This window comes from Notolepis coatsorum (genome assembly GCF_963971535.1).
Source record: "Notolepis coatsorum genome assembly, chromosome: 20".
Classification (NCBI taxonomy): Eukaryota; Metazoa; Chordata; class Actinopteri; order Aulopiformes; family Paralepididae; genus Notolepis; species Notolepis coatsorum.
In genome coordinates, this window is record NC_140184.1 from 2,010,597 (window position 1) to 2,022,830 (window position 12,234).

Here is a 12,234-nt window from a genome sequence, read left to right on the forward strand (position 1 = left end):
TATATTTCTATGTTTTTTGTATTGTTGTTTTGTGTCTGTGTAATTGTTCCTCCTCCAAAATCATGGGATGGACCGACCGGATTTCTCGAGATCAGCGTTCCCCAACCCTAGCTCGGCTGCATTGGTATGTTTTTATACACACAGACAACTACGACCATGGCTAAACTGAACACATTAATATGGAATACAGGGGGGCTTAACACACCTCATAAACATAACAGTGTCCTCTGTTTACTAAAAAGAAAGAAAAATGACATAGCTCTTCTTAGTGAAACTCATTTATTGATGGCTATGTAGATAGAGTGGCAAACCGACAATACCACATAATTTCCTCATCCTCTGCCAGCAACAAGACAAAAGGTGTCGCTATAGTGACGAAACGTAATCTAGATATCAGCGTGTTGGACGCGTGGTCGGATACGGAGGGGAGGATAACAATGGCAAAAAGTGTAACCACACTTGCGACCATTTTCGGCTTGCCATTGCCCCGACTGCTTTGTTGTTGAATCAAGTCAAATCCTAGGTGTGTATTGTGCGCGTGAACGTGCGGCACACTTCATAGGTTTCGTTTCACGGTAAATAAAAAATGTAAATGTCTCACCCAGACGCTCTGTCTCCTCCTTCACCTTCACCTTCAGGGCCTGCTGTCCAGTCGGACCTGGCGTGTAGTGGCCCCCGAGCGGCTTTCCTGAAACAGAACAGACAGACGCACACCACACACTCATCATTAGTTGTATTCAAAGCATTCTATATAGATACGGTTTCATTTTAATATTAGAGTTCTGTACCATGTCATGAGCATGTCAGTATATATATGGTTTGCTTTGGCAATGGTAAAAATAAAGCCTTGTTGAACTTGAGTTAGAAATGAAAACCGAGAAAGCAAGAGTATTATATAATCAGATATCAATTGGACATAGCAGTGTTTTTTATAGATTGAGGGGAGGAGCATAATTTCCGATGATGACGAGATTACATTAGGCAGAAAGAAAACAAAAATAACAGTAAATTGTCATTTTACTCTGAGCTAAATCACACCACATTGAATTACTTTCTCTGAGTGTTTTGTTTTTTAGCAGGTTGTTTTGTTATAGCCGCCATCTTTAGTGATCTGGATGTCCCCGTTCAAAACCACCGCAGTGCTCCATCTCCTCATCATATAGTCTGTCTTTACTTGATGGAAAGGATCACTGCCAAACCCAAAACTAATAAATGGAGGCTAAGTCACCAGTCAATCATTCAATGGGAGATGGGGGTACGGGCACATGCTCAGATTGCGCTGTTGGAGTGTTGGGCTGTAAATGGTAAATTTACTGTATATAGCAGCTTTTATCCAAAACGCTTTACAATTTGTTCCTCACATTGAATGAATGAATGAATGAATTATTCTATTTTGAATGTTTACAAATACAAATAAATAAACATAAACAAATAATTTTTCACATTTTTTTTATACAAATAAACAAACGAAAAGGATAGGTTTGAAGCCGAAGGCTTATAGAGCAACCTACTCCTAATTCAAAAAAGTTAAAGTTTGCTAAATATAACAAACAAACAAAAACACACATTTGACCCATTCACTCTCATATTCACACACCGACGCGGAGGCGACCATGCAAGGTGCCAACCTGCTCATCGGGAGCAATTAGGGGTTAAGTGACACTTCGACGTGCTGCCGGGGAGGAGCGGGAATCGAACCGGGAACCTTCCGACTACCAGACGACCGCTCTACCTCCTGAGCCACTGTCTTCCCAATTACTGACTGAATTCAGCAGCAGATCCACCTGTTGGTGGCCTTTGACATACAAATTGTAGTAAGACCTAAAAACACAGATCTATGATCATTTATAAGCATGCTCATTATGAAGAGCGGGAATCAAACCTCAAACCTCAAATCATTTCATTCATTCATTCATTCAACCTCCGGATTACCAGATGACTGCTCTACCTCCTGAGCCACTGTCGTCCAAAAAGGGCTGGAGACTGTTTATCCGACTCAGTAGACTGTACCGTTCATGTACTATTTCACAGTCGGAACCTTGTTCGTTCCCGTATACCAGACATCAAATGAGCTGGGAAATTTCACAATGTGAATTATAAAAACAGAATAAGTGGTGCGATTTATAATCTTATAAAAATAGAGCAAAAGAAACAACAGTAATTACAACCTGTGAATTGATCGTGGGAATAAAAAATTCAAACGTATTTTCATCCAATCGGTTCCAGATGTTATTGAACCGGTTTCCGGTTGGAAAATGGGTTTCGGTTCCCAACCCTAGTAGTGACACGAGTTAAGTCTTCCTGATTGAACGCCAAGAACTAAGATTCATTTGGACACAAAATCAGGTGTTTGCAAACAGGCCCACCTGTGTCTCTAGCGGGTTGGCTAGGAGGAGGATTCCGGGGGTGAGACTTCATGTGGGTGGTAATTTGTCTGCGGATGTCAACAGTATAGGGACACTGTAGACATCTATACAGGCCCCCGGTTTTCTCCCATAGAATGCGTTTGAAGGACAAGCCTGTAGAATAGAAAACAGGGGACTGATTAAACTGTGCATTTATATGGTAGCAGCTTTTATCCAAAGCACTTTACAATATTTGTTCCTCACATTCACCCATTCACTCACACATTCACACCGACGGCAGAGGCAACCATGCAAGGTGCTGACCTGCTCATCGGGAGCAGTTAGGGGTTAAGTGTCTTGCTCAAGGACACTTCGACACGCTGCCCAGGGGGAGCAGGAATCGAACCGGGAACCTTCCAACTAAGGCCATGGTTAGACTAGTGTTTTTGTGGCGTTTTTTTATACGTTTTTGAATATGTTTCATGTCCCAATTACACAGAAATGCGCTTTTTGGCGTTTTTTTGTGGATACGGCTGAAACGCTAAATTGTGTTTGCGTTTTGGAGAACCGCTAAAAAACGCGCAACAACAGCGTGTAGTCTGCACGGAGCCGTTGTTGCGAAAACGCCCATGCGCAGTAGATACCATCTGCGTGCCCTCCGGTGACAACAGAGAGCTCCCAGCTCCGTGTCCCTGTGTCCCAAATAGCTGCAGCTACCATGTGTTGTCAAGTTATTCTTATAAGGACCCCAGTCCAAGCTACAACAGTCTGCATTCCCTTAACAATTGTTTGTATTGAGCCGTATTGTATTGTACCCATTATGCAATATGTTAAATAAAGTTTACATCCATTCATTCTGCTAGCATTACCACTGGCTAACATGAGCTAGCATTAGCTATCAAACCCTGTTAGCTCAAAGCTCCTCTTTCAACTTAACAAGCATTAAACAAAATGGCCCAGTCATCTATTCACCTTTGTTTAATACACACAGCGTTGTCTCTAATGTTATCTAACCACTGATAGCTCCCGATATCATCAGTTTGGTGCTGGCTAAGTAGCGTGAGCTAACGTTAGCTTCTAGCCACAATGCTATACTGTTATAATGGCAAATTCCATTGACGTTAGCATGCAGCTAACAATGCTACCGATCTTTTTTTAGACTAAACTATCCGCTCTTGGTGGTCACTTGTGTTGGTGGTCACTTGTGTTGATGTTAGTTTTGTTTCATCAACAAATGACAGGCAGAACACACAGTGAATGTATCCGTTTTGTTTATTGCACTTTTATTAGGCTTTGCTGAAAAAGAATTGCTGCATTGAGTAAATAGGCAAGATGGTGGCGCGGCATAGGCGCCTGCCTTGTTGACATTTTCTTTGCTGGAGCTTCCAGGGAGTGTATTGGCACATTCAAGTTCTGATTGGTTGAAATTGCCTTCATGTTTGCCACCTACTGCCACCTACTGCTTTGGCAGTGTACTACATCAGTGTGCTCAGGTGACAAAAACGAAAAAAAAAACGAAAGTGTGACTCGAGGCGCACGACGTTGCGGCGAAACGCATATGACAATGATACGAAAATGAAACGAAAGGTGTAACCGCAGCCTAAGACGACCGCTCTACCTCCTGTGCCACTGTCGCCCCAATTACTGAATTCAGCAGCAGATCCACCTGTATGCCTTTGACATACAAATTGTAGTAAGGGGGGGCGGAGCCAGGCGGCATGGGATAAGGACGTGTTTCATAGCTGCTCCCGTATACTTTGGAAAACACACTTTTTACCCCTATAGTTTTTGTTTTATTTTAGTTTTTTTATTAACTCATTCTGCGCCAGTGACGAAAAAAGTCGGGTTAACTCGCCATCGCTTGAGCGCCAATCACGAGAAAAGTCGGGTTTTAATCGTTATTTCTTTTATTAGCTATATCCATTCATTTTTCATCCATCCAGCCTGATGTTATCATTGGGAATGGGTCTGAGCTTGCAAAGGGCAAATACAGCCGGTATTGCACATCATTGAAATCCCTCCCCCTTGGGCTGTACGCTGATCTAAGAAGTCCGGGCGGGGTATTCCTACGTTATTACACAGTTTGGGGAGACTCGGAGCAGCGTGGATTATGCCTTTTGGACATAATGTTCGATCAATAAACACAATCAATATTTGGAATGGCGATCAGGAATTGGATTCATCTTTTTGCATTACATCAGAGACAAGGTAAGGACACTATATATCCAATCTTGCGTTGATCTGATATTTTTTTCTCCGGTACAAGCCCCATTTCAGGAAGGATAACGGAGGAGATAGGAGTGGCTATTAAGATGGTGATGAAAGAAGTTAAAACACTTCAAGAAAGAGCCTTGGCTAACGATGAGATCGCCTCTCTCCCAAAGGAAGCCACGAGGCAGAGTCCTTCAGACTTCATACCCGGCGTACTGCAAGGAATATTGGGCAAAGATGTCCCCCCTAATCCCCCAGAATGCGATGTAGCCTACAGAGCTAACCTGGCGAGGCCTGCTAAGGACCAGAGACCCAGACCGATCGTCGTGAGACAGCACAAGCTACAAACAAAAGGAGCTAATCGTCCAGGCGGGCCGCTCCAAAAGAGGAGATTTACGTTATGAAGAACACAAGGTCGCCATATTTGAGGACTATATTTCAAAAGTGTTGGCACAGAGAGGGGAGTATCGGGACGCCATGTTCAAGCTATGGAAGTTGGGCTGCAGACCAGCGTTGCTTTTCCCGGCAAGGCTGTCAGTGAAGCTGAGGGATGAAGAACGGAGGAAGTTTTGGTCGCTTCTCGAGGCTGAGGAGTATCTTAACGTCTTTAGCCCGAGGGGTGCGCCGGCGGACCGCAGATGACATCACGTCATAAATCAATCACTCCAGACATGTTGCGTTTTTTTTTCAAATGTAGCCAAGAGTAAAGACCCTACTCCTTTCAAAACATAGCGTCATAGTGTATATTTACCAATAGGTTAATGTGTTATTAGTGAGATTTTAGTTTATGGAATGTGTTCATAATTTAGCGAATATCCGCCATTTAGAATTTGTGTCACAATTTGATAGGAAAGGACATCCAGAGCTCTCAATGAGTATTGAAATTTCGAAAAACTACATTACACAGCGAATGCCAGCTTCCTGCAAGCAAATTACTTGTGGCTGATTTTCTTTTAATTTCTCTTATTTTTTGGGATTACGGTATCTATCACAAAACTGAATGTTATTGGCATAGACTGGAGCGCAGTTAGTTTGTCTACCTTCTGTGAACGTTTAGCAACCATCCGCGTCTCAATCCGATAAAACATGGCGGACCGGTCTCAAATTAAAAACGGACTGTATTTACAGTAGATTTCATTCACGGTTCTTGCTGCACGGCTGGTGATACTAAATCCAAATTGAACTCTGCCATTTGAAAGAGGAGATTTGGCCCGATCCATAGATGTGCAATTTGGCTATAATAAGGTCATTTATAGGCCTGATATTCTATATTCTATATTATCTATAATAATATTTTAAATAGCATGTGTCCGGATGGCAGAATTCAGCAATATATCAACAAAATATCCTGTTTAATCATCTTCCCTTTATTAATTTTCTTAGATTTCTTTTGTACACGTCATCTCAAGAAGGTGCTGAACGAGCTCAGTGGTTTTTCACCATCAAAGATGCAAAGAAAAATCATAATTTATATTCTCCTTTGTTTCATCACAATTTACTCAAGCCTATTAACACATTGGCGACCACGGTTTGCAGTGTAATATGGTTCTGGACGACCAGGATTTGTCAACAAACCGATGTACTTTCTAACAGCTATATATATACTTTATAGTATTGCTATCTGTCCATTCTCATTGTCACTTGAGTGCATAAACTGTGCCTTCATAATGGCTTAAAGAAAATAAAAATCCATCGGTTGGTTGTCATTTTATAGCGTCGTGAATATAAGCTTTATCGCAGTTTTCGTCTCGTCTTTTTTCTGGGAAGCTAGATATGAGGCTAAAGGCTAGTCACGTTATATCAAACGCCATTTCTGTTGTATATATACGAATGAAATAAAACAACCTGCTTAGCATCCGGACTATTACAGAGGATCTATGGATGAAATGGGGGCGGCGGGGGACGCCGATCAGTATTATTGATTAGCAATACAGTGTGCGTTCAAGTAGCCATATTCACTGATCGATCGTTTGCGTGTTACAACAATGTCCAATCCGGCTGTAATTTGGGTGAATAGTATCCTACCGTCAGCCCATGTGATCGCCGGCAGCATTTCGTCATTATTCATCGGCATCTGGTAGATCGATATGTCCATTGGCTGATCATAAATCCCATTATTCCAGGCTGAAATCTGCGTTCCGTAATGTGATCAAAGATGGAGGATGTTCGGCTGGGATCCAGGCTCATATGAAACGCCCCAGACAGTAAAACATTTTTTTCCCCCTTTCGGCCTCAATGATACTGCAGTGGAGCGATGGCGCCCCTAAGAGGATCTGGCCGGTATTGCATGTCGCCGATTTAAATCTGGCGGGTAAATCTGCAGAGTCGATCCGGGATCTTGATCAGTTTATTAATATGGAATAAAACAATAACAACTTGCCACAAGTTAACTCGTGGCTCTGGTCCTCAACGGGTGGAATCGAAACACGAGTTAACTCGTGGCTGGTCCTTAAAGTGTTAACAGACACAATATTTCTGACACTGGGAATACATTCACTGAGATCCATAGATGTCCCTAGATACAAAGAACATGCAAATGGACCTTGTAGAAGTGGAGCAATCTTCCATTTACTCCATTTAGGTATGTATTTTTAGGCGGATTTTCAGAAAATAGGACAGGTTAAGAGAGAGTGGGTTGACCGGGAGGATGGCCGAAAGTGAGCGCTAACGACGTGAGTATGGAGCCAGCAATGGCCGGGCGAAGTGGAGCTAGGTTGGCTAAGAAGCTTTGAACTTTTGTCATGCATTACTGAGCTAAACTTAGTAATAAAATAATTTGGTTTTTGATAATTGATGTAACACTGGACTGGCCCGCGTACAACATCTTCTTGAACAAGCCAGGGAACAGATACAATGGCTGGCTAGCTGTACGGCGGACTAATACAGAGATACAGCATAGAGCTAAAGCTCCGATCATTACATGGGCGAGCCTCGTGCTTTTAAGCTAGCCGACATAGACACATGTGCTTGAGATGACGGACTGTATTGCACTAGCTCACTTTTTAGCGAGCGAGGGTTAGCCCAGCTTCCCTGCTACAATGGTTATTGACCACTAATTTCTAGTTTTTTAATGCAAATGTCTTGCTACAATGTTTTGAGCTATACTGTACTGAACTGATACTTGCTTGGGATTGATGATGTGCAGGCCACAGGGACTGGGTGGTCTGACTACTGTGTGCTAACGGCTTAGATTGGCGCAGTGTTTATAAATGCCGGGGACGCTGGGCAGCGGGGGTTGGCGTGATCTGTGATCGGGAGCATTGAGGATGCTAACATTATAGCCGGCTGAACGCACTTCATTAGTTCAGTAATGCTGATGGTATATCTGTATTACTTGGCCCTACTTACGTTGTTTGGCTGGTTGTTAGCTAGCCATGAGCCCTAAGCTTATTATAGTGGTAGTGTTGATGTTAAATTGTTAAACGTTTTCGGGCTGGTTGGCCGACTCTTGGGAGAAGGGGACACTTTGTCATTACCAGACAGCAGCCGGCAGTTATTTCGCCGTCGGGTCGAAATTATCATGTCGAATTATCATATGGGTAGCTCGGTGTGTCCATGGTGTATGGATGGGAAGCACTTCTGTCCATATATGTGTGTTCCTGGATCTGGGGGGTCTTATCCACTATATATTTGGGGGACTGGGCGGGTGGCCCAATGAAGGGTCATGTTTATGTTATGTTTATGCTTGTGGAATGTTATTGTTATTGCCAGCCATGTGCCTGGTCAGTAATGAGGATAGATCTGTATATTACCTTGTATTACTTACTATGTTGGCTGGTTGTTAGCTAGCCATGAGCCCTATGTTCATGGTTACTAAACTGTTAACTCAGGAGTAGCATATTACAATTGTAGTATTGAGGTTAAACTGTTAACATTATGTTTATGCTTAGGTAGTATTTGTATTATTGCCAACCAATGTGCCTGATCAGATGGACTGTGAAATGCTCAAATCACTTTAACCAATGACTGTATTAACCATTGAGGTCACTTTAAGACTAATGGGGGTTTAATTTACTTTTTGAATAAGTGGGGAGCAGGGATGGGAACGTCTTTAGGTATCTATGACTCCAGTGGGAATCATTATGGGGTAAGTATAAATCAATCCTTAAGGTTGACAGATTAGTATATAGATTAGGAGGGGAGGGGGTCCAGTTGATGTATATGTCTATGTTTTTGTATTGTTGTTTTGTGTCTGTGTAATTGTTCCTCCTCCAAAATCATGGGATGGACCGACCGGATTTCTCGAGATCAGCATTCCCCAACCCTAGCTCGGCTGCATTGGTATGTTTTTATACACACAGACAACTACGACCATGGCTAAACTGAACACATTCATATGGAATACAGGGGGGCTTAACACACCTCATAAACATACCAGTGTCCTCCGTTTACTAAAAAGAAAGAACATTGACATAGCTCTTCTTAGTGAAACTCATTTATTGATGGCCGATGTAGAGAGTGGCGAACCGACAATACCACGTAATTTCCTCATCCTCTGCCAGCAACAAGACAAAAGATGTCGCTATAGTGACGAAACGTAATCTAGATATCAACGTGTTGGACGTGTGGTCGGATACGGAGGATAACAATGGCAAAAAGCTTAACCACACTTGCGACCGTTTTCGCCTTGCCATTGCCCCGACTGCAATTCGTTTAGGTTTCGTGGTAAACTAAACATTGACGTCATCGGACTTAAAAAATAATTATTTCTCACCCAGACCCTCCGTCTCCTCCTTCACCTTCAGGTTCTGTCCAGTCGGACCTGGCGTGTAGTGGACCCCGAGTGTCTCTCCTGAAACAGAACAGACAGACAGAACAGACTCATCGTTAGTTGTTTCAAGTTCAAGTTCCTTTATTAGTTGTCATTCAGAAGTACAGAATACTTTTATACAAAATGCTTCTTTCTGTTTCGCTCCAGAGACTGTGCTAGGCAAAGATAGATAATAAAATAAGTATAGCAAGTATAAAATAGAAGTCAAGTACGTAGACAAAATGTTCAGTATATACATATATACATACAATGCTCTATGTAGAGTAGAAGTAACTGAGTTACCATACAATATACTATACAGTGCAAAGCAGAAGTGGGATGAGGTACAATTTAGGTACAATATAATTTACAGTAAGGTGTAATGAGGTATGGGTTGTAGTGCAAATTCTTTACCGATAAATATAAAGTGTGCTTAGGTGTACTAAAGTGGTTAAAGTGGGTGCTGCAGTGAGCTGTATGTTTAAAGTGAGTGTGTGCGTGTGGATGTGTGTGCTGTGAGTGCATTTGATGGTTGTTACATAGTGTTATTGTTCGTTGAGCATCCTGATGGCCTGGGGATAGAAGCTTCTTCTGAGTCTCTCTGTGCTTGCCATGAGACTCCGGTATCGCTTGCCTGACCGCAGCATGAGTAGAAGTTCTTAAGGATCTTCTGACTGACTTGGAACTTCCTTAGGCGTCTAAGGAAGTAGAGGCGTTGCCGTGCCTTCTTCACAACGTCAATGTGTGAGGTCCATGTCAAGTCCTCGGATATGTGGACTCCGAGGTACTTAAAACTGTTCACTCTCTCAACCAGCTTGCCCCGGTGTTCACCGCCATATTTAATCAATCCCTGGCGGAGTCAGTGGTCCCTGCCTGCTTCAAGATGTCTACCATCATCCCTGTACCGAAGAAACCCTCCCCAACATGTCCAAATGACTACAGACCGGTGGCACTCACCTCTGTGGTCATGACATGTTTCGAGAGGCTGGTCAAGGACCACATTTGTGCCTCCCTCCCCAGTGATATGGACCCTATGAAATTTGCATACAGGACAAACAGGTCCACTGACGACGCGGTCTCCCAGGTACTGCACAGCACCCTCTCTCACCTTGACCGTCAGAAGGGGGGCTATGTGAGACTGTTGTTCATTGACTACAGCTCAGCGTTCAACACCATAGTCCCCACCAGACTGGTGGACAAGCTGATCGAGCTGGGTCTGAGCTCCGCCCTGAGCGCCTGGGTACTGGACTTTCTGAGTGAAAGACCCCAGGCGGTCAGGGTGGGGGGTCAGACCTCCAACACCATCACCCTGAGCATCGGCAAGGCGCTCGCCACGAAATCTGGAGACGCTGGATTGGCCTGTTCGAGCCCAGCGCTCCACATTTGCTTTCAGTTTAGCTGGTCGTCCACAGTAATACACATTGGCCGTATTACGGGGAGGGAAACTGAAGGGTGGGGATCGGGCGTTGTGGACAGCGACTCCTACAGGTCTGTTGGTGCGCCTGCGCAGTAGAATCAGGAAGTGTCGGGGGCAGCGTGAGCCTCCCACGCGTTACTCCTCGCCACTGAGAGATCGAGCTGCGCAGGTGAAAAGATGCGACTGCTGTTACCTCAAGTACCGGAGGGGACTTGTGCTATGTATGACTTAGTCCACATTGCAGCCGGCTTGTGGGAGGCAAGAAACAGCGTTCGTGACAGGGGAGGGTTGAATTGGATGATACGAAATTGGGATGGGAGAAAATATAGAAAAAGTGGGAGAAAAAGTGAAAAAAAAAGAGGTGCAAATCCAGAGCCTGCAGAATAATGAAAGACCCCCACCACCCCAATAATAGCCTGTTTCAGCTGCTGAGGTCAGGCAGACGCCTGCGAACCCCAGCTACTAGGACAGAGAGGCTTAGGCTCAGCTTCTTCCCCCAGGCCATCAGAGTCTTGAACAATGAACATTGAGTACCACAGAACACTGAACTATCCACACATAAGCACACATGAGCACACACACGACACGCACGCTGTGCAAGCAGTACGGATTTGACGTTGGAGTTGAAGATTTTGAGCTTGGTGTTGAGTTTGATGTTTCGTGTTTTCCATATCTTGTTTAACATGTATTGTGTAAACTAAAAGTTGAAGTCATTTTGGGCGGCCGGGTAGCGCAGCGGACTAAGCGTCTGTCTACCACTACAGAGACAGTGGGATCGAATCCAGCTGTGGTGCCTCCGGCTTGGCCGACCGTCCACACTAACAGTGTGGCAGTGTTAGCAGGTGGGAACGCCGGCGAGGGTGGGTCCTGGTCGTTGTAAAACAGCGACTCCTACAGACCGGTCTGGGCGCCTGCACAGCAAGGTCAGGTCCTGGGAGAGGTAGTGCTCCTTCCACACGTTACACTCCCCCAGTGAGAGTCCACGCTGCCAGGTGAAAAGAAGTGGTGGGCTGGCTACACATGTGTCGGAGGAAGCATGTGATAGTCTCCGCCCTCCCAGACCGACGGTAGGGGGCAGAGCACGCAACGATTAGGTAGGGGATTGGGAATTGGCATAACTAACATTGGGATGGGAGAAAGATGGAAAAAGAAAGGGGGGATAAAGAGAAAGTCAAAAAAAAAAATAATAATAAAGTTGAAGTCATTGGACTTAAAAATGTAAATGTCTCACCCAGACGCTCCTCCTTCACCTTCACCTTCACCTTCAGGTTCTGTCCAGTCGGACCTGGCGTGTAGTGGACCCCGAGCGGCTTTCCTGAAACAGAACAGACAGACGCACACCACACACTCATCGTTAGTTGTATTCAAAGCATTCTATATAGATACGGTTTCATTTTAATATTAGAGTTCTGTATCATGTTATGAGCACGTCAGTATATATATGGTTTGCTTTGGCAATGGTAAAAATAAAGCCTTGTTGAACTTGAGTTAGAAACGAAAACCCACAAACC

At 44.1% G+C, this 12,234-nt stretch overlaps 1 protein-coding gene across 4 annotated transcripts in view; it reads right to left on the reverse strand.

Annotated features, from left to right (window-relative positions):
• Positions 1-12,234, reverse strand: part of LOC311247448 (uncharacterized protein) — a 101,564-nt gene that overhangs the window by 22,747 nt on the left and 66,583 nt on the right. For all 4 annotated transcript variants that reach the window (XM_084337887.1, XM_084337886.1, XM_084337885.1 and 1 more), the window contains 4 exons: positions 11,955-12,038; positions 9,271-9,348; positions 2,367-2,519; positions 602-688 (listed from right to left, as the gene is read on the reverse strand). In XM_084337887.1, coding sequence (XP_084194013.1) covers positions 602-688; positions 2,367-2,519; positions 9,271-9,348; positions 11,955-12,038 — 402 coding nt within the window. The remainder of the gene's footprint in view (positions 1-601; positions 689-2,366; positions 2,520-9,270; positions 9,349-11,954; positions 12,039-12,234) is intronic.